This window comes from Lipomyces chichibuensis (genome assembly GCF_038497645.1).
Source record: "Lipomyces chichibuensis strain CBS 12929 unplaced genomic scaffold V1513scaffold_41, whole genome shotgun sequence".
NCBI classification, from domain to species: domain Eukaryota; kingdom Fungi; phylum Ascomycota; class Lipomycetes; order Lipomycetales; family Lipomycetaceae; genus Lipomyces; species Lipomyces chichibuensis.
This window is the reverse complement of record NW_027117493.1, coordinates 31,251-50,948: the sequence shown is the minus strand read 5'-3', so window position 1 is coordinate 50,948 and position 19,698 is coordinate 31,251. Positions and strand designations below refer to the sequence as shown.

The following is a 19,698-nucleotide window of genomic DNA, read 5'->3' as shown; positions in this document are numbered from 1 at the left end:
GGACTAAGTTATGACAGAAAAAAGCATTCTTTGTATCAGACGAGTTCGATATTAGCTGTTGAAGATCGGGGTGTGGGAGTAGTCAGCGTTCACTTCCAGATTGCTAGAGTGCCCGCGTCTCCGCGTCTTGTCCCGATCTGGCTAGCGGCTCAGCCGTGACTCCACTTCAAGCGATCATGAGCTCTATTATTAAATCTATTGATCTTAGCTGATCGGAAGTGTGGAACATATTCGTCCAAATCAGGGGTTGCCGTAACCCCTGATTTGGACACGGCAGGATTGCCAGGAAGAGAAGACCACGACGATAATAGGCGTGGGGGTCCACAACCAGGGACAAGCCGCAATCGGCCACGCTAATACCGCTTCTCGCAGTGCACATCGCTCCAGCCATCCAGTAGAACATATATATTCCCTCGGCTTCTCACTGCTACCATTCAGTCGCATATTAATTACACCTCATCAGTTGCTGTTGTTGCACGTTCGTCTCTACAGTCTTCGACAACGAGCTTGCTGGTCTCAGATTTCGCAACTGATCCACGATCCAAGTACCAGCGTCTCAAGATACTTGCGCACAATTCCGCGACAAAAACTTAATTTTGAGATATGACAGCCGCAGAACCTGCAAACGGACCCTTTTATATCGGCATTGACGTCGGCACCGGTAGTGCGAGGGCCTGCATCATTGATTCGAACGGAGAGATCCACGCGGTTGCGTCGAAGGACATACAGCGATGGGAGCCTAAACCTGACTACTACGTAGGTCTTATCGGAACCACTAAGATTGTGTGTTACTAATGCATGGTATAAGAATCAATCATCAGACGACATCTGGGATGCGTGCTGCGATAGTGTCAAACGCGTCCTGAGAGAATCCAAAGTCCCCAAAACATCCGTCAAAGGCCTCGGCTTTGATGCCACCTGCTCCCTCGTTGCTCTGCACGAGTCTGATGACGCCCCTGCCGCCGTCGGTCCCGATTTCAACGATCACAACCAGAATATTGTGTTATGGATGGACCACCGGTGTCCGAACGAGACCGCGGAGATCAACTCTACCGGGCACAGTCTGCTCAAGTACGTTGGTGGGCAAATGTCGATTGAGATGGAAATCCCAAAGGTTAAGTGGCTCAAGAATCATATGCCGGCAGGCCAATTCGAGAAATGTAAGTTCTACGATCTCGCAGACTTTTTGACCCATCGCGCTACTAAAAGCGAAGCAAGATCGTTTTGCTCGATCGTGTGTAAGCAGGGGTACGTCCCAGTTGGTGTGGACGGCAGTATGAAGGGATGGTCTGCAGACTTTCTGGAGAAGATTGGGTTGCCGGAACTGGTGGAGGATGATTTCCGGAGGATCGGCGGTGTCTTGGGTGAGAATGGTACGATTTTGAGCGCGGGAGAGTACCTCGGTGGCCTCTGCGACCAGGCTGCGGAGGACATGGGTTTGGTTCCCGGAATTGCTGTCGGTAGCGGCGTCATTGATGCGTACGCGGGATGGATCGGTACTGTAGCGGCAACGATCGCGGATGAGAAGTGGGCGGAGATCGAAGATGTTGGCGAAAAAAACGATTTGGATGTCGCGACTCACAGACTTGCGGCCGTGGCTGGCACCAGCACGTGCCATCTTGCGATAACAAAGGACAGCGTCTTTGTGCCTGGCGTGTGGGGTCCATACCGGGACGTCTTGCTTCCAAACTACTGGATGGCCGAAGGCGGCCAGTCAGCGACCGGCGCGCTGCTGCACCACGTCCTCACATCGCACTCCGCGTATCCAGAAGCCAAGTCATTGGCAGACAAGACCGGCATATCGGTCTTTGAATTTCTGAATAAGCACCTGGAGCAATTGCAGAAGGAGCAGAATGCTCCGACACTTGAACATCTTGTCAAACATTACTACTTCTACGGCGACCTGCACGGTAACCGCTCCCCGATCGCGTCCGAGAAAATGAAAGGTGCTGTCGTCGGTCTTAGCATGGATATCACTGTTGACGCGCTTGCGATTGAATACTTGGCCGCCGTTGAATTCATCGGCTTGCAGACCCGCCACATCATCTCCGCTCTCAACGAGGCCGGTCACAGCATCACCAGTATTTTCTTGTCAGGAGGACAGTGCCGAAATCCGGTTTTGACTTCCCTGATGGCGTCGTGCACTGGCATGCCGGTCGTGATTCCAAAGTACATCGACGCCGCCGTCGTCCTCGGCGCCGCTATGTTAGGCGCCAAAGCAGGATCGCATGACGAGAAAGGATACACCGTCGGGTTGTGGCAAATTATGAAAAACATGAGCGGTCCGGGGCGTGTCGTTTATCCGTCGCAAGATAAGGCTGAGATTAAGCTGATTAATGCCAAATACACGATTTTCTTGGACATGGCCCGCCGACAGCAGGAATACCGGCGGTTCATTGATGCAGTTTTAGAAGGGCAAGATGCAAGCCTGGCGGAGATGATATCTGGGTAATGTGGTGTGGGAGTTTGGAATTGTGGAATTTATAGAAGAATACCTTATGTCTCGATGATAGATTCTCAATTAGCATGAGTCAATGGACTAAAAATTAATACTATTTTTATTATTTTTATGCACCAAATTAAACAAAGCCAATAACGTACAAGCAAAATATTTACAGTATACCATTACTCCTCCTCTGATCCATGAACCCCATATATATATATATATATATATATATAATCACTTAATCCAAATCTTCATCCATATCCGCCTCATCGGAATCAATGTCCATTGGTTCAACATCAATCGCCTGTTCATGATTCGGAAGGACTTCTAACCCGTCGCCAGTTGGAGAAAGCATGACTTTGGCAGCTTCGTTGTCCCTCACCTGGTCACGGAGAATGAGCACTGCAAGCTTGTTGAGGACTTCGTTCTGAATAAGTCTGTTGAGTGGTCTTGCGCCCAAATCCTTGGAATATCCGTGCTCGCAAAGATAATCCTTCGCAGCGTCATCGACTTCAATCTTGATGTTTTTGTTGTTCGTCTCCATGCGCTGCGAAATTTCTGCTAATCGAAGGTCGACAATCTTCTTGATATTCTTCTTCGACAGGCGATTGAAAACAACCATCGAGGATATACGATTCAAAAACTCTGGGCGGAAATGCGCCCGAACCGCATCCATAACATGCGATTTAGTAACCTCATCAATATGATAATTTCCACTCTGCTGCAAACATTCCGCGCCCAAATTTGACGTCATGATGACAACGCAATTCGCCGCGTTGACGAGCTTGCCGGAACTAGCGTGGATACGACCGTCGTCGAGAAGCTGAAGCAAGACCGTAAGGACTTCTGGCGCCGCCTTTTCAACTTCGTCGAATAGCAAGACTGAGTACGGGCGGCGGAGGAGTGCTTCGGTGAGGATACCGCCTTCTTCGTAGCCAACATAACCGGGAGCGGCGCCTAGAAGCTTTGATGAAGACCATTTGTCGGTGAGCTCGGAACAATCGATGCGGATCATAGCCTAAAACCTGTCAGCACACCTAGCTTGAAAACAAAGTGGGTAAAACACAAAATACTAACCTTCTCATCGGCAAACAAAAATCCGGCCAATTTCTTAGCCAGCTCGGTCTTACCCGATCCACTGAGACCTAAGAATAAGAAGCTGCTAGGCGCGTTAGGATTGGAAAGACCGGCCCGGTTCAATCTGATTGCGTTCGAGACAGCCTTGACAGCCTCGGTCTGACCAACGACTTGCCGAGAAAGCTCACGCTCCATATTGATAAGTTTGACGTTTTCGGCCTGACTAAGCTTGTTGACAGGAATGCCGGTCAATCTTGCTACGGTCTCAGCCACAATCTCAGATGTCACAAGATCCTCGAGCAAAGCCTTCTCAACGGTCTGCTTGTCGGCCTCAAGCGCCTCAATGCGCTTCTTGATGTCGGGAATAGCAAAGTATCGAAGATCGGCGGCAGAGGCGTTATCTCGTCGTCGTTCGGCGTCCTGTGCTTTGTACTCTAATTCCTCCAGCCTCTTTCGCAAGTTGTTGAGCTCCTCGAGACCTTTACGTTCCTGGTGAAACCGCTCGCGCAAGGGTCTAAGTTCCTCCTCAAGAGACGCTGCCCTTTTCTTTGCAGCAACGAGACGGTCTGCAGTAGACTTGTCAGACTTGGCAGCATCCGAAGCATCACGCTCCAGCGCACTGATTTCGACCTGGACTAGTTGAAGTTGTCGTTCGAGCGTGTCGAGCTGTTCAGGACGTGAATCGCGCGCCACAGCGACAGATGCTGCTGCCTCGTCGATAAGGTCGACAGCGGAATCCGGGAGTCGTCGGTATGTTAGATAGCGGCCTGCAAGCTGAGCGGCTGTGACAAGCGCGTTGTCGAGAATACGAACACCGTGGTGTAGTTCATATTTAGCCTGAAGCCCTCGAAGGATGGCAACGGTTTCCTTTACTGTCGGCTCACGGACATCGACTTTCTGAAAACGTCGTTCGAATGCGGCGTCTTTCTCGATATACTTTCGGTACTCTTCCACAGTAGTAGCGCCAATGCAGTGAAGTTGGCCACGCGCAAGCATAGGCTTCAACAAATTAGCGGCATCGGACTTACCATCGCCCATGAGCATGTGAATCTCATCAACAAACAGAATTATCATATCTTTTGCGGTCTCAATCTCCTTTAACACGCCTTTAACACGCTCCTCGAAGTCACCTTGGTATTTGGCACCGGCTTTCAAGGCGCCGAGGTCGAGAGACATCAGTAGACACCCAGCAAGGACTGATGGAACATCGCCATCAATGATACGCTGAGCGACACCCTCAACCACACTAGTCTTACCAACACCGGGATCACCGATCAGACACGGGTTGGACTTGGTTCGTCGCGCCAGAACACGGACGCATCGCCTGATCTCCTCTTCACGACCGATGACGGGATCCAGTTTGCCTTCGCGTGCCATCTCGGTGAGGTTGGTAGCATATTTCTTCAGGAACTCGAACTCATCAGCAGAGTCGGCTGTTCGTGAGTCGATACGCTTGTTGCCACGGACATTCTGTATTGCGTTTGTGAGATTGTCTGGTCGGAAATTGGCCTCTTTTAATAGATCTTGAATTGAACGGTCTTCGAGAAGGGCCAGAAGGAGGTGATCTTGGCCGATGAACGAGTCCTTCTGACTCTTGCTGACTTTGTTGGCGTTCTGGAGGACCCTCGCAGCCGCAGGTGACGGAGTGATCTGATCTGGAGCCGGAGTTTGTGCAGGAATTCTAACGATCTAAAAAGAGGTTAGCAATTACAATCACATGCTCAAACTGCACACAGCGAATTATACTTACATGTTTGTTGATTAGGCGTTCTAGCCCTTGCCATTCGTAACGAGCCTTCTCAACAATGACCCGGAGATATGGTGGACCACCGTCCGCCTCTGGGAGGGCCATGGCAGCTATAAAATGAAGTGGAGTCAATTGTGGGTGATTGTATTCCGAAGCAATCCTGGAGGACTCTTGCAGGATGTTCGTGACGCGATCTGTCAGTTGCATATCCATTTTGTATTGTAGTGAAAGCAGAATATAATCCAAGTAACGTATAAAGTGGTAGACGTTTGTAGACTGTAGAGTGGAGGAAGAGAAAGGCGAATGAGAGCTCCACCAGGCTCTTTTATGTTGAACGGCAATCTTGTGATGCGATCATGGGCTGGATAAAAATAAGATTCTACGAGAAGTTCAAGAAACTTCGCCCAAGCTCTCGTTGATGCTAGCACCGCCGAGAACTTTCTTTCGCGTCAGAACCTTCTTCTCGAGGCAGACTAATTATGGCCCTAACCCAAAACTCTGCACTGATGCTGTCGTAGCTGTGGCACACAGGTATTGTAATTATAATTTGTGGGAATTATATGCATCATCATTTTTCTTGAATAAAATACTTAAGAAATTCCCCATCTTATGTAGATGAAGAGAGTAAATATGAAGGTTACCGCCAATATCGGGGACACGACTCTGGCCGCACGCTAAGCTCATTAGAGCCGTTATTGAAACTCTATCTACACAACATTGCTTGCTCTGGCGTGATAATTTTATTATGCTTCAGCCCAGTTGCAACCAATACAGACATAAGACGTCATGTTGGCCTGGTTCTCTACTCCTGCACGTAATCATGCGTGAGTCACTTCCGCAATTGCTGCCTTGGAATCCATTAAGAGGCAGTACTCATCGTTGTAAATCATGAATATAGTTTTATTAACAATTCCTAACTATGTTGCTGTCAAGCCAGTTAACTGTTGCAACTTTAGCTAAAGCAGCCAGAAAAAGACACCTCCTGAAAGTAACGTCAAGTCAGTCAATCAGTCAGTCAGTCCGAATCAATATGCGCAGCGTCTAATAGTAATATGCCTTAAATGTCAGAATCGTGGCTATCGAATCAAGATTTTTAAAATTCTTCACAGATATCAAGTAATTTATTCTCTAGAATCCTAAAGGTGTTGTCGTTGCCATTCAAATACGAGTGCCGTTTCAGTATTTGTCTTTGATCCGCAGTTAGTTGGTCGATGACGGCCGAGGCGCCCGACTCGAGAGTAATTCTTGCCAGTGCAGTAATCAGATTGCAGTAATGTGGATTGGGAAGCTCTTTAGCCGACTGGTTGCCAAATGAGATCGTAGATGGACACACGAAATCCAAGCGCGCAAACAAATTCAACTTCTCCACCCGATAAACAGGCATCTGTCAAAGTTAGGTCAATAAAGGATAATACAATGCTGTTAATCTTACACGACATTGTCCACGATCTGTCGGCGAAGCCACAATTCCGATATCTTGCTGAACGAAGGCGCCAATGGCGTCATGGCTACAGAGCATCCAATTTGCTGGAGACAAAAGATGCAGAGCGCTTAGATTCTCAGCAGAAACATTTCCATCCGTCAGAATTGCTGCATACTTGTCAAAGGTGGCCTAACTTGTTAGTCCTTGTAAATTCTGCCCACTTCAGCATCAGTAACTCACACTCTTCACAGCTAAAGGAGGAATAATGGGTATCATTTTTAGATCAGTCGCAAGGTCAGAATAGTCAGTTGGGGATATATCAGTGCATACTTTGATGTCTCTTTTGCCACTGACTTGACATCGATCGCTGTCCCTGTTGATAACCTACAAGAATGATCAGTGTGTTTCTTGATGCATTTCCTAAACCGCATACCTTCCTCTTCAAATCTAGCAGGTATGGCGTCCTCGATGTCGCCATGACACCATTCCAATGATCTTTCCGTTCCCGAACTGTTTAGGTTTAGTTACCTGTAAGATAGGACTTTCCATTATATGCGACTATCAGATATGGTGCTTACCAGGCATCAGCACGACGGCTACAAACCGGCGAACGAAACTGCTTAGAGAATCTCTGAGCTCCGTAGACCGAGAAATAATCCGCACTATTATAATTGCTGACAGATACGACAATGCGACATAACTGGATGCCTCGCAATCGGCGAACTCCACGCAAAAAGTTTGACCAAGCTGCAGCATAGCATTTCGAATGTCGTGTGGAGTTTGTGAAGATACTTCAGGAACATCAGTAGAAGCTTTGGCCAAGCTGGCTTCAGTGCCATTATGAACCCAACACGAACCTATACTTTTAATCTCCGCATTCTCACAGAGCATTGCAGTGAACATTTTGCAGACCGACATAATACTCGGTGCATTCCGAATAATAGAAATAATAACTCGGCCCGTACTAATAGATAAACCGTTGTAGTAATCGACATCATCTAGAAAGTACATTCGGTTATCGAATTTGTCGAATATCTTAATTAAATGATCTGGCGATATAAACACCTCACCGTCATTTATGACGAGTATCTGTCGAGCCATATTGGATTAACAAGATGCGAACCCTCCCTTGGATAAATATATAAATTGCAGTGTTGCACCCAACAGGCAAATTTGAGAGATGATGTTCTGTTGTGCATACGACTTTATTCAAAAGCAGGAATGTCTCTCCATAACCAGGATAATCTGTAGCATTTCAATTCGGCCGAGTAGGGCACAACTTGCATCTACCCATTCCCAATGCCATAATATTTACAATCCGCTTGTATAAACGATTACTCGCATCCAATAGATAATAACGTGGGCCCGTGGTATACTACAATTGCTAAGTAACCTTGGTCGGGCCGCAAGCCAAAAACGTGCGGAAACCAGCGGCTGTTGGTGCCCAAGCAAGCATTATTGCGCGCCCGCCTACAAAGCTCCCGCACCACTACGACTCCAATAAACTACACCAAAAGCGTTCGGTATAAGATTTGCTGCCACGAGAAGTTCGCTAATAGGCCACTCTTTATCAGCTCTACCGTTCCACGGCCTTGTCTCCTTGGCAGCAGCGTGTGACGGCGGTATACCCGTTACTGTGTCATCCTCTGACACCATTGCGATCCCTCTGAATTCGATTTGCCTAACAGTCTCCTGCGCTCAGGAAAATTGTCTCCAAAGTGAATCTATGACTAGCCTGAAGACAATTCTGATAGCTTATCTTGTGGGAGGTGTGACATTGATTCCACTTGTCGTATTTGCCGTCATATTCTGCATCTACCAATCACTCCCTGAAGTCGACGAGAATGGACAAATAATTGACAAGAAGGCGGATCCGACCCAATCACCGACAGAAGAAGACAGACAGAGGGAAAAGAAACTAGATGAACAAGAGAATGAGAAGAGGATCGCCGAGGAGGCTCTCAAGTCAATTGAGGATCAACCGCAGATTGGAGTCGACGCATATATGGCAGGATGGCTGACCGTGTCGCGCGAATTCACCTTGCAACGAACCAATGGCTCTTCTAGCGAGAAGAATACGACGCTGAATGAGACAGCATACACCTCGATCTATAAGCATCTGATGGATCGGAAGCAATCTGCGGCAGCGTCATCAGCGTCTCCAGACGCGAAGGCAAAACCCAAACCAAAGAAGCGGTTTGCAAATACATATTTTGCGATTTTGAGGTGCGTATGGATCAATCTAGCCTAGGCTATGCAGGTCTAACACTTAGTGACAGACATGGTAATTTGTTCTTGTACGACAGCCCAGAGCAGATGAATGTTCAACAGGTCATCGTCTTAGCAAACCATAACGTTACTCTGTGGCCGCCAGATAGTCCTGATGGTCAATTGTTTATTCGTCGACATGCAATCTGTCTGGCACCGAAGAGGAGCAAGATCTTTGCTGACGAGCTGGAATCGATCCCAAGGCCACCTAAGAATGCTTACTTTCTGTACTCAGACAATTGCTCGGAAAAGGAGGATTTCTATTTCGCATTACTTCGAGCTTGTAAGCGTCCAGGACGCAGCCCGTCTAACGGTGATGCAACCGGTGTACGGCAGCCGTATCCGGATCCCCTTATCGACGCCTATCCTTTGCAGTATGAACAGGACGACATAATCCGCTTGATCCAGACTCTCCATTCATCCGACGCGCATATGCAAACAATGTGGCTAAATGCGTTACTTGGCCGATTGTTTCTCGCGTTGCACAAAACTGATTGTTTCGAGAATTTTATCAAGAGCAGAATCAATACCAAGCTTTCACGTGTCAAGAGGCCGTCTTTTTTGGGTGATATAACGGTTACGAAAGTGCATAGTGGTGGATCACCGCCATATTTCACGAATCCCAAGTTAAAGGAGTTGACGTTAGTAACCCGGAGTGTTTGAAAGTGGCGGAGATTAACATGTGTATAGCAAGGACGGTCTTATGACGTTGGCCTCAGATTTAAATTACGAAGGCGATTTCAGTATTGAAATTGCCACAAAAGCAACTCTAAATTTCGGTTCGAGATTTAAAACGAGAGGTCAGTATTTTGTGAAATTGTCAACGCGCATTCTGCCGGTGCTGACGCTGGCTGCGAATGTAGAAGTCAGCCTTGTGCTTTCTGTTGCATTTAAGAGTTTAGAGGGGAGGATCAATATAGCTATTAAGCCACCGCCATCGAATCGAATTTGGTACTGTTTTGAGTCTATGCCTAAGGTAAAGAGCACCTAAAATTATTTTATATATTAACCGTCTAACTTCGCGGATTGCAGATTCGCATGGTTATTGAGCCAGTTGTTAGTTCACGACAGATTACATACAGTATGGTTACAAGAGTTATTGAAAATCGGATCAACGATGCGGTAGGAAGTCGTAAACTTGCGAAACTTGACCACGATTTCTAATTGAGTTTATAGCTCCGAGATTCGCTTGTGGCACCCTTCATGGACGATCTAGCGTTTTACGACACGCAGTCGGACCATTTCCGAGGGGGGATCTGGGATCGCAAAATTAGACAGACCACCCAAAAGACTGTTGATGTGGAAGAACCAGTTTCGCCAATGCCAGTATCATCTCCAACTTCCGAGGCTCAGGATTTGGACATTCATATCCAGAGCGATTTGCGTCATCACCCTGACAATCTCAGCATATCTTCTAGTATATCAATTGATTCCGATCGCGCCAGTGTGTATGATGACTACCCGGCAACTCAGGAACTCAAATATCGGAAGAACGATATTTTCGCGGTTAGCGACGAAGAAAGTTTGAGAAGGAAACGTGTATCTGGTGCATTTTCCGCGGCTTCTGCTCCTGCTATTGTTGGTACAGACAGAGTCAATATTGTTGTTGTGGACGGACAGGTGGTGACGAGTCACCAAGATACTACTGTCTCGCAATATTCTTCGCCAGTCGGGTCGCCTTCTCATCGTTCATCGAGTCGGTCAAGCATACGGTCGTCCTTCTCCAGGGCAGAGGGCGAAAGACTTAGCAATAGCAATCTTGCGAACAGCACCTCGGCTACTAGTGACAATTTTAGTGCAATTGATGATGACGCGAAGAGTGTTACAAGTCTCGAGACCACCAGGGATGGGAATCATTTGCGTTCCGATTCTTCCTCAACACGGTCGGTTGCTAGTGGCGACGAACGTGGCGAGGAACGTGTTTCGTTGTCGGAATCAGTTAAGAAATGGAGTAATAAATACTTCACGTCGGCCAGGAAGAGCGTTTCCACTCGGATCAATAGCTCTTCAGGTATGAGTAGTAGCAATCCGACAGTATTGAGAGAGGACCAGATTCAGAAGAAGATAATTGAGTCGAGACTGGCCTATGCGGATGAGGTGTTGATGAATGCTCCGCGACCGCACACGTATCCTCCTGAAGCTGTTGTGTCTGCCAACCTTCCGGATTCCACTACTCAGTTAGCGGAAGAGTTGAGTGAGGGTCCACCTGTATTCGCGGCGCCGCCCCCTCATTACAATCCTACATTGACACCTTCCAGCCAATATGGACCAACTCAAATGCATATTCCTTCTGTTGCTCACACACTATCATCATCTACGACTTCCAGCACACAGTCTCCCCCAATTTTGCAGGCCGTTCAACCACCTCCAATCTCGCCAAGTCGCAGGAAATTGCCTATTGACTCTGTTAGCAGCTCCACCATCACAACAATTTCGAACGGGAGCTCGTCACGCAGCCCCTCACTTACGCTAACAGGCAATGCACCGCCGCCACCTCCTCCTTCAATGTCACAATACAGCCAAGGTCCTTCGGAGCCACGTCCGTACGTCCCACCATCTATATCAGCGCCTGCTGAGCTGGCCATTGTGACGTCAACTTCATCATCCGATATGTCGTCGCCATCTACATCGCCGCCTACGACCCCGTCAACCACATCGAGACCGTCCAGCGGCATTTATGATATTACTCGAACTCATTCATATGCACGCCGTAAGCCGGTTCAAAGGCCGGTCGCGGTTCCATCGATTGAGGACGGTAATAGTCCGGCAACCGAAACTTCGCCGACGAGATTCGCAGATATCGTCCAAACCCCGAGTTCTCTGGTGGCTGAAGAGCCCGAGTTGATCGACTTGTCAGAAAGTACTCAGGAGCATGAATCTGACCGCAGCCCGACACCGCAACCGTTGCCCAATCAACGATCTGAGAGAAATGTGGCTGTCGCGGTTTCTTCATCACCTCCCATTCCACCTGTCGACCATTTCGATATGCCACCCGTTAGTTTTGTAGATTTGGTTGATGAGGGGAATAGTTTTGGACTAGGAGGATATGATTTTACGAGCACCCATCCCGAATTTAGCTCTAGTCCGACTAATTCGTCTAGTGCGGGGTCGATGTCGTGGATGGAGAGAGGTAGGAGCATTAGAGATTCGGTTGACGCGAACACGATAGCCTTGTCATCTACGGAGGTGGATTCGTCCTTGTCAGATAATGTCACTGGCGAATGGCATCTGCCGGATGTCAGTCAGCAGTCTGATATACCGATTGGCAGTAAAGATGATGCATTAACAGTCGAAATTTCGAAAATCAAGGAGTCCAGCGATGAGACAACAGAAGTTGGGCCAGCGTTAGAGATTGACGAGGAGTTGGCATCGTCGATTTAGGAACATCATAAAATTTAGTTGTTTATATTGTACATTTAGGTTTCGCGAGCTGCATTGTTCCTTGTTCATGATTGCTTTTTGTTCATCGAGTTTAAGGCATGGCGATACATGGTGTTGTTTTTGAGATTCTAGGTTTGTATGTATTATATTTTACTTTAGAACACTAAATCACATGGCTTTTTCTCTTCGAAAAATCAATTATACACTTCACTGGGAGCCATGTAGTTATTGAATGCATTAATCTGCATCTGGGAAAAATGTACGCCACTGTCGGCATCAGAAGCAAACGTATCGGCTGCCATCTGCTTTAACGCAGCACTTGACTTGCTACCTCTGTAGTCGGCCCATTCCTTGTCGAGGATGCCCCATGTATCTTCCATATCCTGAGTGCCGGAGCGAATATAATAGCTCCCGGAGATTGTCCACAGCATCCAGCCGAACTTCCATTCTGCGGCAAAGGAATGTAGGCAAGTGTGGTACAGTTCCCGGTATTTACTGCTTGAGTCGGTCTGCTTGTGGCCCCATTCAGTCAACACGACGGGCAGACGGTTGAAAACTGAAGTGTCAGACACGTTCAAGGCCCCGAATCCTCGGCGGTAAAGATACGACCAAAACCATGAGCAGTTGAAGACTCTGGAGTATGTATGCAGCTCGAAGACCATCTTGTGGTAATAGTCATACTCAGTGACGTCGAAGGTGACTCCTGTATTCGAGTCGATAACACCGCCGAAGATGACGGAAGTCAGCGAGACGCCAAAGTGCTTGCCGCTGAAGAAAATAAGGAGGTCCTGGTTGGCCGCGTGCACGGCTTTGGCGGCAGAGGTCATGTTTGCAGCCCAAGTTGACCATGTATAGGGATGCGCAATTCTGGGGTTAGCTGGATATCGGGGCTCGTTGCGGAGACCGATACTAGAAAATGTCGGCCAGTTCTTCTTGCCCTGAAATAGACATTAGTAAAAGTTGGAATACATTGAAGAAGCATGATGTACATGGTCGGCCATATAGGAGAGGCCCCGGATCCAGTTGTTTACATCGAAGTAGATGTCATTGAACCAACCGTTGCCATCGATGCCGCAGCACCATTGGCCCTTGGAGATATGATTGTCGAGGTGTAGAAATATGTCTTTCCTGGCGAGCTCCTCTGCGATAGCATCATAGACCTAAAATTATGAGAAAAATTTAGTTATATTGACGAATAATAAACATTAGTACCTGAAGTCTGGTAGTGTTCGCTGAGAACTGTGGGTTGTTTTGAATCACTGAATTGAGAGTTGTGGTGCCACTCTCTGGTCCTAGCGCCTTGACGAAGGCATCCTGGAGAGTGACGTCGTTGCCGGTCTCGTAAATGTCATCAATCATTTCGATGGCAAACGTCAGACGAACGACATTGAGACCCATATTGATGATCTTGTCGACAATGTACTCGATGGACTGGTACTGTAGACCTTCCGGGATCATGACGTCAGCTGAGCCTGGCCAATTGATTCCGACATAGGTAATGGGGTTGCCCTGGCTGTCGAGAATCCATCGCTCGGAAGAGTAGAGGGGTAGGCTCAGAGAGCTTTTGTAGGGCAACGAGAAGACGAAGTTCGACAGCAGTACTAGGAGTGTCACGCTCCCGGAGATAATTTCAAAAGCCATTGTTCGTAATGACACAAAAGTGTCAGACAAAGACACTTTATATCTTGGGTTCCTGACTGGCAATTCCTTGTCCAGGATGTTCCTTGTGAGTTGCCATCGATGGCCCGCAACAACCAATGTACTCTAACAGCGAGGGCTGAGTACAGCTAGCTAAACAATAAGCACAGATTCTGCACATTGCTCAGTGGCAGTGTGCAGAAGATCCTGATGTTCATGTGTGGTCATTGGGAAGTTGAGAGTGGAACCCTGTGCAAGCCCTCGTCAAGATGTTCCTATCAATGTGACGAGAACGGGACCCATGACTGCTAGCGCCTATTAGCCGTGCCGTGGAGGCAGCGATCGTTAGTTGAAAGCCTAGGCAATTCAGTAAGAGCAGTTGGCAAGTGACTAACTAAACAGTTTACGGTATCAAGTTAGGCAAAGCCGAAAGCAAGCAAGCTTACGCCCGGATGATACCTTACCCCACGTGTCTCATCGACAAGCCGCACAGGACGGGGCTCGATGACGGCAACGCCGAAAAGGTACACACTGGCTACACGTCTTACTGCCTCCTTTTGGTTCAACGTTAAATATCTCTACGAAGACTTAGTCAGCCTCCACTGTCATGTAGCTTCTCTTGATATATGGTTATCACTATTGCAAGCATAAGTCAGTGCAACCCAAGTACGGAGGTTACACAAGTACCGACCTTCTGGTCTGTCATTGTGAGATAATAACAGCCTGAACTTGTCATTATGCCATGCATATCCCCTATGTTGTTTTTTAGTTTTGACTCAGTTGCGCTGCTAATGCCGTTGGGTGGACAAGCTAAGCCCTCGACAACGTTAGGCGTGGAAATGTTAATTGCACAACGGGCTGGCATCAAGTCGCTCGGATTTTATTCACTTCACTGGCCGTTTCGAAACTTCCTTCTTATCGGACAGACCATTTGACAGTCAAGCTTACTCGTATCCACAATCATCAAACAGGCAGCTACTCTACAAATGACGAAAGTTAACAGGCTTTTTTTAGCGCGTTTCGACCGGGGAGCGCCTGGTTTCCTCACCCTTGTGGCCAGTACAGCTTCATTTAAGGTAGGTGATGGCTATCTTTGGATAATGTGGAATTGCGATTGACGATACTCTAATCTGTAGGAAGACAGTCTGCTCCCGCTCGCAATATCCACCTGTTCTGCATCTGAGACCACTGCTATATGCTTTTCACGGTCGTTGGTAAGGAGAACGATTATTGCAACTACCTGCACTCCTAACAGAGTACTAGATTGATGACGACTCACTAATTTTTGAGGTATAATTCTTTCCTAATAGTAGTCTGCAGTTCGAATGTGCTAATGACTGTTGCAGTTTATTCAGCCGAATGCCAGAAAACGACGGGAACGGATTCGGCTCATGTTGTTTGATTTTTTGAAGCGATCATATGTAAATCACAAGAGAACCATGTTTTCTGCGCGTGCTAATTTGATTGGCAGGTTCCGCGTCCGTCCGCCGTACCTCGAAAAGAATCACGGCCACGTGTAAAAAACAGCTACCAAGTACCAAAATTCGGTGCCTTTTTCCGGTCATTCGGAAGGGCGAATACCTGGAGTGTAAGTTAACGTCCTGTATCGCATCAATAGTATTCTAATATCTGTGGAGTCTGGCAAACGCAAGAGCACAGACCGTCGCGATCACAATATTAGAACATGGCGAAGCGCAAAACCACCATTCTTTACACGCCGAAAGCGACAATCTGCGTCCAGTGTAATGCCTATTACAGAGCCGACTGAGCTTTCAACTGAAGACGTTCCCGTCACCACTGAGCCCATGTCAACGAGGTTGTGTATTGCATCATCGACAACAGAGGACGCACTACAATCTCCTTTGCAGACAATGTTCTCATCGTCTGCTATTGTCCTTGACAAACAGCAGGCACTTAGTGCCTGCTGTGTCGTGAATGATCTTCCAGATACAACAGCCAGTACAGATACCATCAAAGGCGTGGGATTCCATCCTACGAGAGCGCAAGCGAAGCCATACACCACCAGCCGTGTACTGTGTGCCACAGCTCGATCTCCATCGTCAAGCGCTGCAGGTATCAATAAGCTTGGCCCCATACCATCGCCAAGTACCATGACGGATAAAACCTATGAGAATACCATTGATATTAGCAATCCACCGCCAGAACTTGTCCCAGGATCGGAAGTGTCGGCCGCAAAATTTTCCACTGGCCAAAATGTAGACGGTGTCTTTCGACTTCGCGAATCCGTTTGTGTCACGCCAATTTCACCAAATATATTTCTGAAATCGCACACCAATTCTGGGGCTGCTTCGATCAATTTTATGTCTGTTAGTCATCTGCGTGCGTCCTCCCCGGAGATTGATAGTTTTGAGAGAGAAAAAGAGTTTGAATTTTCTACTAGTGAGGAAATTTCAAGCGAACGGTCTGTGGATGCAAAAGGTGAACCATTTTCAGATAGATATAAGACCTTGTGCAGGGAGACGACTGAATATGACTTTCTACAGTCCCAGTTTTCTCCTGAGACGCACTCTACACCGCTGTCAAGCTGCTCGGTTCGATTCTTCGAGCAAGAGGTCTCACCTACAGTCGCTAGTGAGACGAACGATGTGCCTCAGCAACTGTACAATCTAGTCCGGCAAGCAATCTCTATAGCTGACGTCTCCTTGGCATCTGACACGCCAGATCACGGTATAGCGAACGATTGCGCGAATGATGCAGAGAACGACGACATGCGGAATAGTATGTTTAGAAACTCGTCCATTCGATCCAGTATTTTCAGTGATTTGGATCCGAATACTATTGATTTACGCGCACTTATACGTGAGGATAAAAAATTTGGTGATTGCGACCATGGCGAAGCTGTTAACGGTATTGCGAGAAGAATCACCAGTGGTCGAAGAGTTTCTGATAGTATTGAGATTGTTGCCCCGTCAGAACGGTGTATATCACAGTCACATAAACATCCAGAACCGCGGAGGAGGGAAGCTTTGACCAGTTTATTCCCGTCGTTAGATTTACATGCTCACGATGACGACGGATCCATTGCATTCGAAGATATCTCTCTGTCCTCACAAACTGAGATTGAAAAGGACGATAACCCCGTTGAAAATATCGCTCAGAAGGGCTCGTTAAGAGCGAATTCATATTTCAAACAAAGGGTCTACAATATGTTGTCCTCGTTCACCAGAACGAAGGATCCTGTTTCAGTATCAACTTGTAATGCCCTGGCCAGTCGGCAGATCGATCTTGGGGACGATTTGGACGAAATGTTACCCTACCGTGTTATTGACCAAATCCGTCGAGACATCAGCCAAAGTACAATATTCATGACCGAGCACGATCACATAACTCCGGGAGCTCTTTGTACTCGGTGCACTGAAGAATCGCGATATTTTAAGACTGTTATCATCAACTTCCAGGCATCAATGCGCAAGTTGAGAAAAGAAAATTCAAGTAAAGGATTAGCTGTTACGCTGGAAGACATGGATAACGTCGCCGTACAGGCAAGATCTGAGGCGCAATTGGATATTGAGCTTTTCTGATTCTGACGCAACGGATCTTGCACGGCTTCTCTGAGCTTTTCTTAATATCTATAGACTTTTCGAACACTAATATTTTGGAATTGGGATGGCTACTGCATTCAATGGGTTTCTGTATGACAAGCGTCTAAGAAAGTATTATATCGGTTATATTCCTGTTTATTGGATGGAATACATTATACTATGAGACGAATGTGTCAAAATACCGTCACTCATGAAAACTCACCACACTAAATCCACAATGAACGAATTTTCGCAAAATGTACAAATTTTAAATAAAGACAGAAAATGGCAACAAATGATCATAGAAATTTATCATTTTAAGCAGCCTCTAACGCTTTCTTCTATCGGTCATTCTTTGCCATTCTAAGGTAGCCGTACCGTGTAATCATCGCCACTCTGCGTAATGTATCGGACCCACGGTAAGCTAGGATACTGCAACTTGGGCTCGATGATCTTCAAATATCGCACTTGAATACCTGATGTCGTGAAATATGGAATTTCGAACTTCACGCTAATTGGCCGTTTCTTGCGATCCGGATCGGTTTCTTTCACACTCGGCAATCCTAGCTCAGCTCGCATTGTGAACTCCTTGCCACCCCCAAAATGTTTGATTTTCCACACAATAGCAGCTTTCTCGGGTGCGTAGTGCACGGTACCGACCGAAGTCCGAAATTTCGGCGTATCGGCGTCATCGGGGACGGGAATCGTGATTTCGACATTATTCGCCGTCGACCGTCGCTTGAACTGTGCGCGCGCGTTGATGGCAAATTCGATTCTGGAGCCAGCATGCATCTGCACGGCGCAGTCAACCCAAATCAACGGTTTTACTTGTGTATTCAATCGGTAACTCATCAGCTCGAATTCGCCGTCAGGCGGGATGAATGAAATTGTCCTATCATTCTCGAATCTGGACAAACGCACACATTGGTGGAACTTGACGTCCTCCATCTCAATTGATTTGCCCCGGGACGACCGACCGCTGTTTTCAAACATCACGCGGTCATTGAGACCGAGCCTTAGTTCTGGCATACCGGACAGGTAGCACTTAAGTTTGATAGAGCCAAGAATTTCGCTTCTTAGAACGGCTCCGGTAGAGCTCACCTATTCCAATATTAGGTCTCGTGATTTGACGAGAGATTTCGTAGTACATACCAATAGATTAACCGATTCAATAACATCCAAGAACACTTCGTTCTTGCGGTAGCGGATTCCCTCTGAACGCCACGAAACAGCATTTGTGACTGCAATTGGCGGACGTGGTTGAACTTCTAACTGATGACTCTGTTGAGTGATGTACCTGCATGAAAAATTCATGTTAGACGATCTGTTCTAGAGGATACTAAGACTGGATATGTACTCCTTTAGAATCTTGGTTTCTGTGGTCTGTGGATATCCAAAGTCCATCAATTCATCCAGTAATTCGTAAATAATTACGAAATTATCACGGATCGATTCTTCTTCCAATTCTTTGAAGTACTCGGTGAGAACCTAGCCCTGCCAGTTAGCAACTACCAGACGCCAGGAAGACTTGAGATAAGGGAGGTAAAATTTACCTGCACCACTTTGTGTAAGAATAATAATATCTCAGCCGCATTTGAATTCCGCTTGGTAAGAGCCAAAATATATAAATTGCTGTGTCTGATGTATAGATACTATGGAGGAGTCAGCAGTCATGACTAGAAATTAGGCACACCATTTAATTCCATCAATGCTGTACTCGTATCTCCACGTAAACTAAATGATAATTGAAGAACTAACTCACGTTTATGCCTTCGTGCGAGAAACATGGAGGAACCACAGAGCTTTCTTCTTCCGCGTCGAGTAACAGGATCGGGAACTTGTCCACTGCCGACATGGGAACGTCTCCTCGGTAGTTCCGTGACAATAAAGGCTTGCCTTTCAAATCAAGGAAAAAGATTGCTGATGCCATTGTGGAATGTATTGATAGGAAACTTAGATGGTTCTTTATGATCAATGGTAAACTGCAATGTCTTCCTAACGTGTCCTCTTCAAAATCAACTCCACTCAAGACAATCCAATGTCAGCACACGCTTGATTATATGCAACGTAGACCAAAATAATATATAGAAATGTTGTGTAGAATGATTATTGTTGTGGGCTGCGCTGCTTTCGTATTGTGCGGTCTGCTGGGCGACAACGTAACCCTGTGCAAGGT

At 47.0% G+C, this 19,698-nt stretch overlaps 7 protein-coding genes across 7 annotated transcripts; 3 read left to right on the top strand and 4 right to left on the bottom strand.

The window, feature by feature from the left end:
* The first annotated feature begins 146 nt into the window (after window positions 1–146).
* Window positions 147–2,579, top strand: V1513DRAFT_451530 (uncharacterized protein). The gene is made up of 2 exons (XM_066898979.1): window positions 147–756; window positions 809–2,579. The coding sequence occupies exons 1-2, from the start codon at window positions 604–606 to the stop codon at window positions 2,450–2,452; spliced, it is 1,797 nt and encodes a 598-aa protein (XP_066751448.1). The 5' UTR covers window positions 147–603; the 3' UTR covers window positions 2,453–2,579.
* A 102-nt stretch (window positions 2,580–2,681) lies between these two features.
* Window positions 2,682–5,624, bottom strand: V1513DRAFT_486789 (P-loop containing nucleoside triphosphate hydrolase protein; the record flags this gene model as incomplete). Its single annotated transcript, XM_066900510.1, has 3 exons — window positions 5,274–5,624; window positions 3,524–5,212; window positions 2,682–3,464 (listed from the first exon to the last, which is right to left on the bottom strand). The coding sequence occupies exons 1-3, from the start codon at window positions 5,481–5,483 to the stop codon at window positions 2,685–2,687; spliced, it is 2,679 nt and encodes an 892-aa protein (XP_066751447.1). The 5' UTR covers window positions 5,484–5,624.
* A 739-nt stretch (window positions 5,625–6,363) lies between these two features.
* On the bottom strand, window positions 6,364–8,098 carry V1513DRAFT_419617 (uncharacterized protein; the record flags this gene model as incomplete). The annotated part of the gene is made up of 5 exons (XM_066895921.1): window positions 7,272–8,098; window positions 7,127–7,203; window positions 6,934–7,077; window positions 6,703–6,882; window positions 6,364–6,654 (listed from the first exon to the last, which is right to left on the bottom strand). Exons 1-5 carry the CDS (start codon window positions 7,792–7,794, stop codon window positions 6,364–6,366), a joined length of 1,215 nt encoding a protein of 404 aa, XP_066751446.1. The 5' UTR covers window positions 7,795–8,098.
* Window positions 8,099–8,107: 9 nt separating this feature from the next.
* Window positions 8,108–12,439, top strand: V1513DRAFT_225984 (uncharacterized protein). Its single transcript, XM_066894408.1, has 6 exons — window positions 8,108–8,919; window positions 8,973–9,602; window positions 9,652–9,761; window positions 9,825–9,937; window positions 9,994–10,083; window positions 10,138–12,439. Exons 1-6 carry the CDS (start codon window positions 8,420–8,422, stop codon window positions 12,340–12,342), a joined length of 3,648 nt encoding a protein of 1,215 aa, XP_066751445.1. The 5' UTR covers window positions 8,108–8,419; the 3' UTR covers window positions 12,343–12,439.
* A 31-nt stretch (window positions 12,440–12,470) lies between these two features.
* On the bottom strand, window positions 12,471–14,390 carry V1513DRAFT_486786 (glycoside hydrolase superfamily). The gene is made up of 3 exons (XM_066900509.1): window positions 13,555–14,390; window positions 13,332–13,502; window positions 12,471–13,280 (listed from the first exon to the last, which is right to left on the bottom strand). The coding sequence occupies exons 1-3, from the start codon at window positions 13,981–13,983 to the stop codon at window positions 12,537–12,539; spliced, it is 1,344 nt and encodes a 447-aa protein (XP_066751444.1). The 5' UTR covers window positions 13,984–14,390; the 3' UTR covers window positions 12,471–12,536.
* Window positions 14,391–14,543: 153 nt separating this feature from the next.
* On the top strand, window positions 14,544–17,705 carry V1513DRAFT_451508 (uncharacterized protein). Its single transcript, XM_066898978.1, has 6 exons — window positions 14,544–15,056; window positions 15,117–15,194; window positions 15,244–15,270; window positions 15,327–15,401; window positions 15,452–15,568; window positions 15,618–17,705. Exons 1-6 carry the CDS (start codon window positions 14,967–14,969, stop codon window positions 17,520–17,522), a joined length of 2,292 nt encoding a protein of 763 aa, XP_066751443.1. The 5' UTR covers window positions 14,544–14,966; the 3' UTR covers window positions 17,523–17,705.
* Window positions 17,633–19,679, bottom strand: V1513DRAFT_419609 (Mu homology domain-containing protein). Its single transcript, XM_066895920.1, has 5 exons — window positions 19,285–19,679; window positions 19,076–19,174; window positions 18,880–19,010; window positions 18,675–18,819; window positions 17,633–18,623 (listed from the first exon to the last, which is right to left on the bottom strand). Exons 1-5 carry the CDS (start codon window positions 19,450–19,452, stop codon window positions 17,886–17,888), a joined length of 1,281 nt encoding a protein of 426 aa, XP_066751442.1. The 5' UTR covers window positions 19,453–19,679; the 3' UTR covers window positions 17,633–17,885.
* Between the last annotated feature and the right edge of the window lie 19 nt (window positions 19,680–19,698).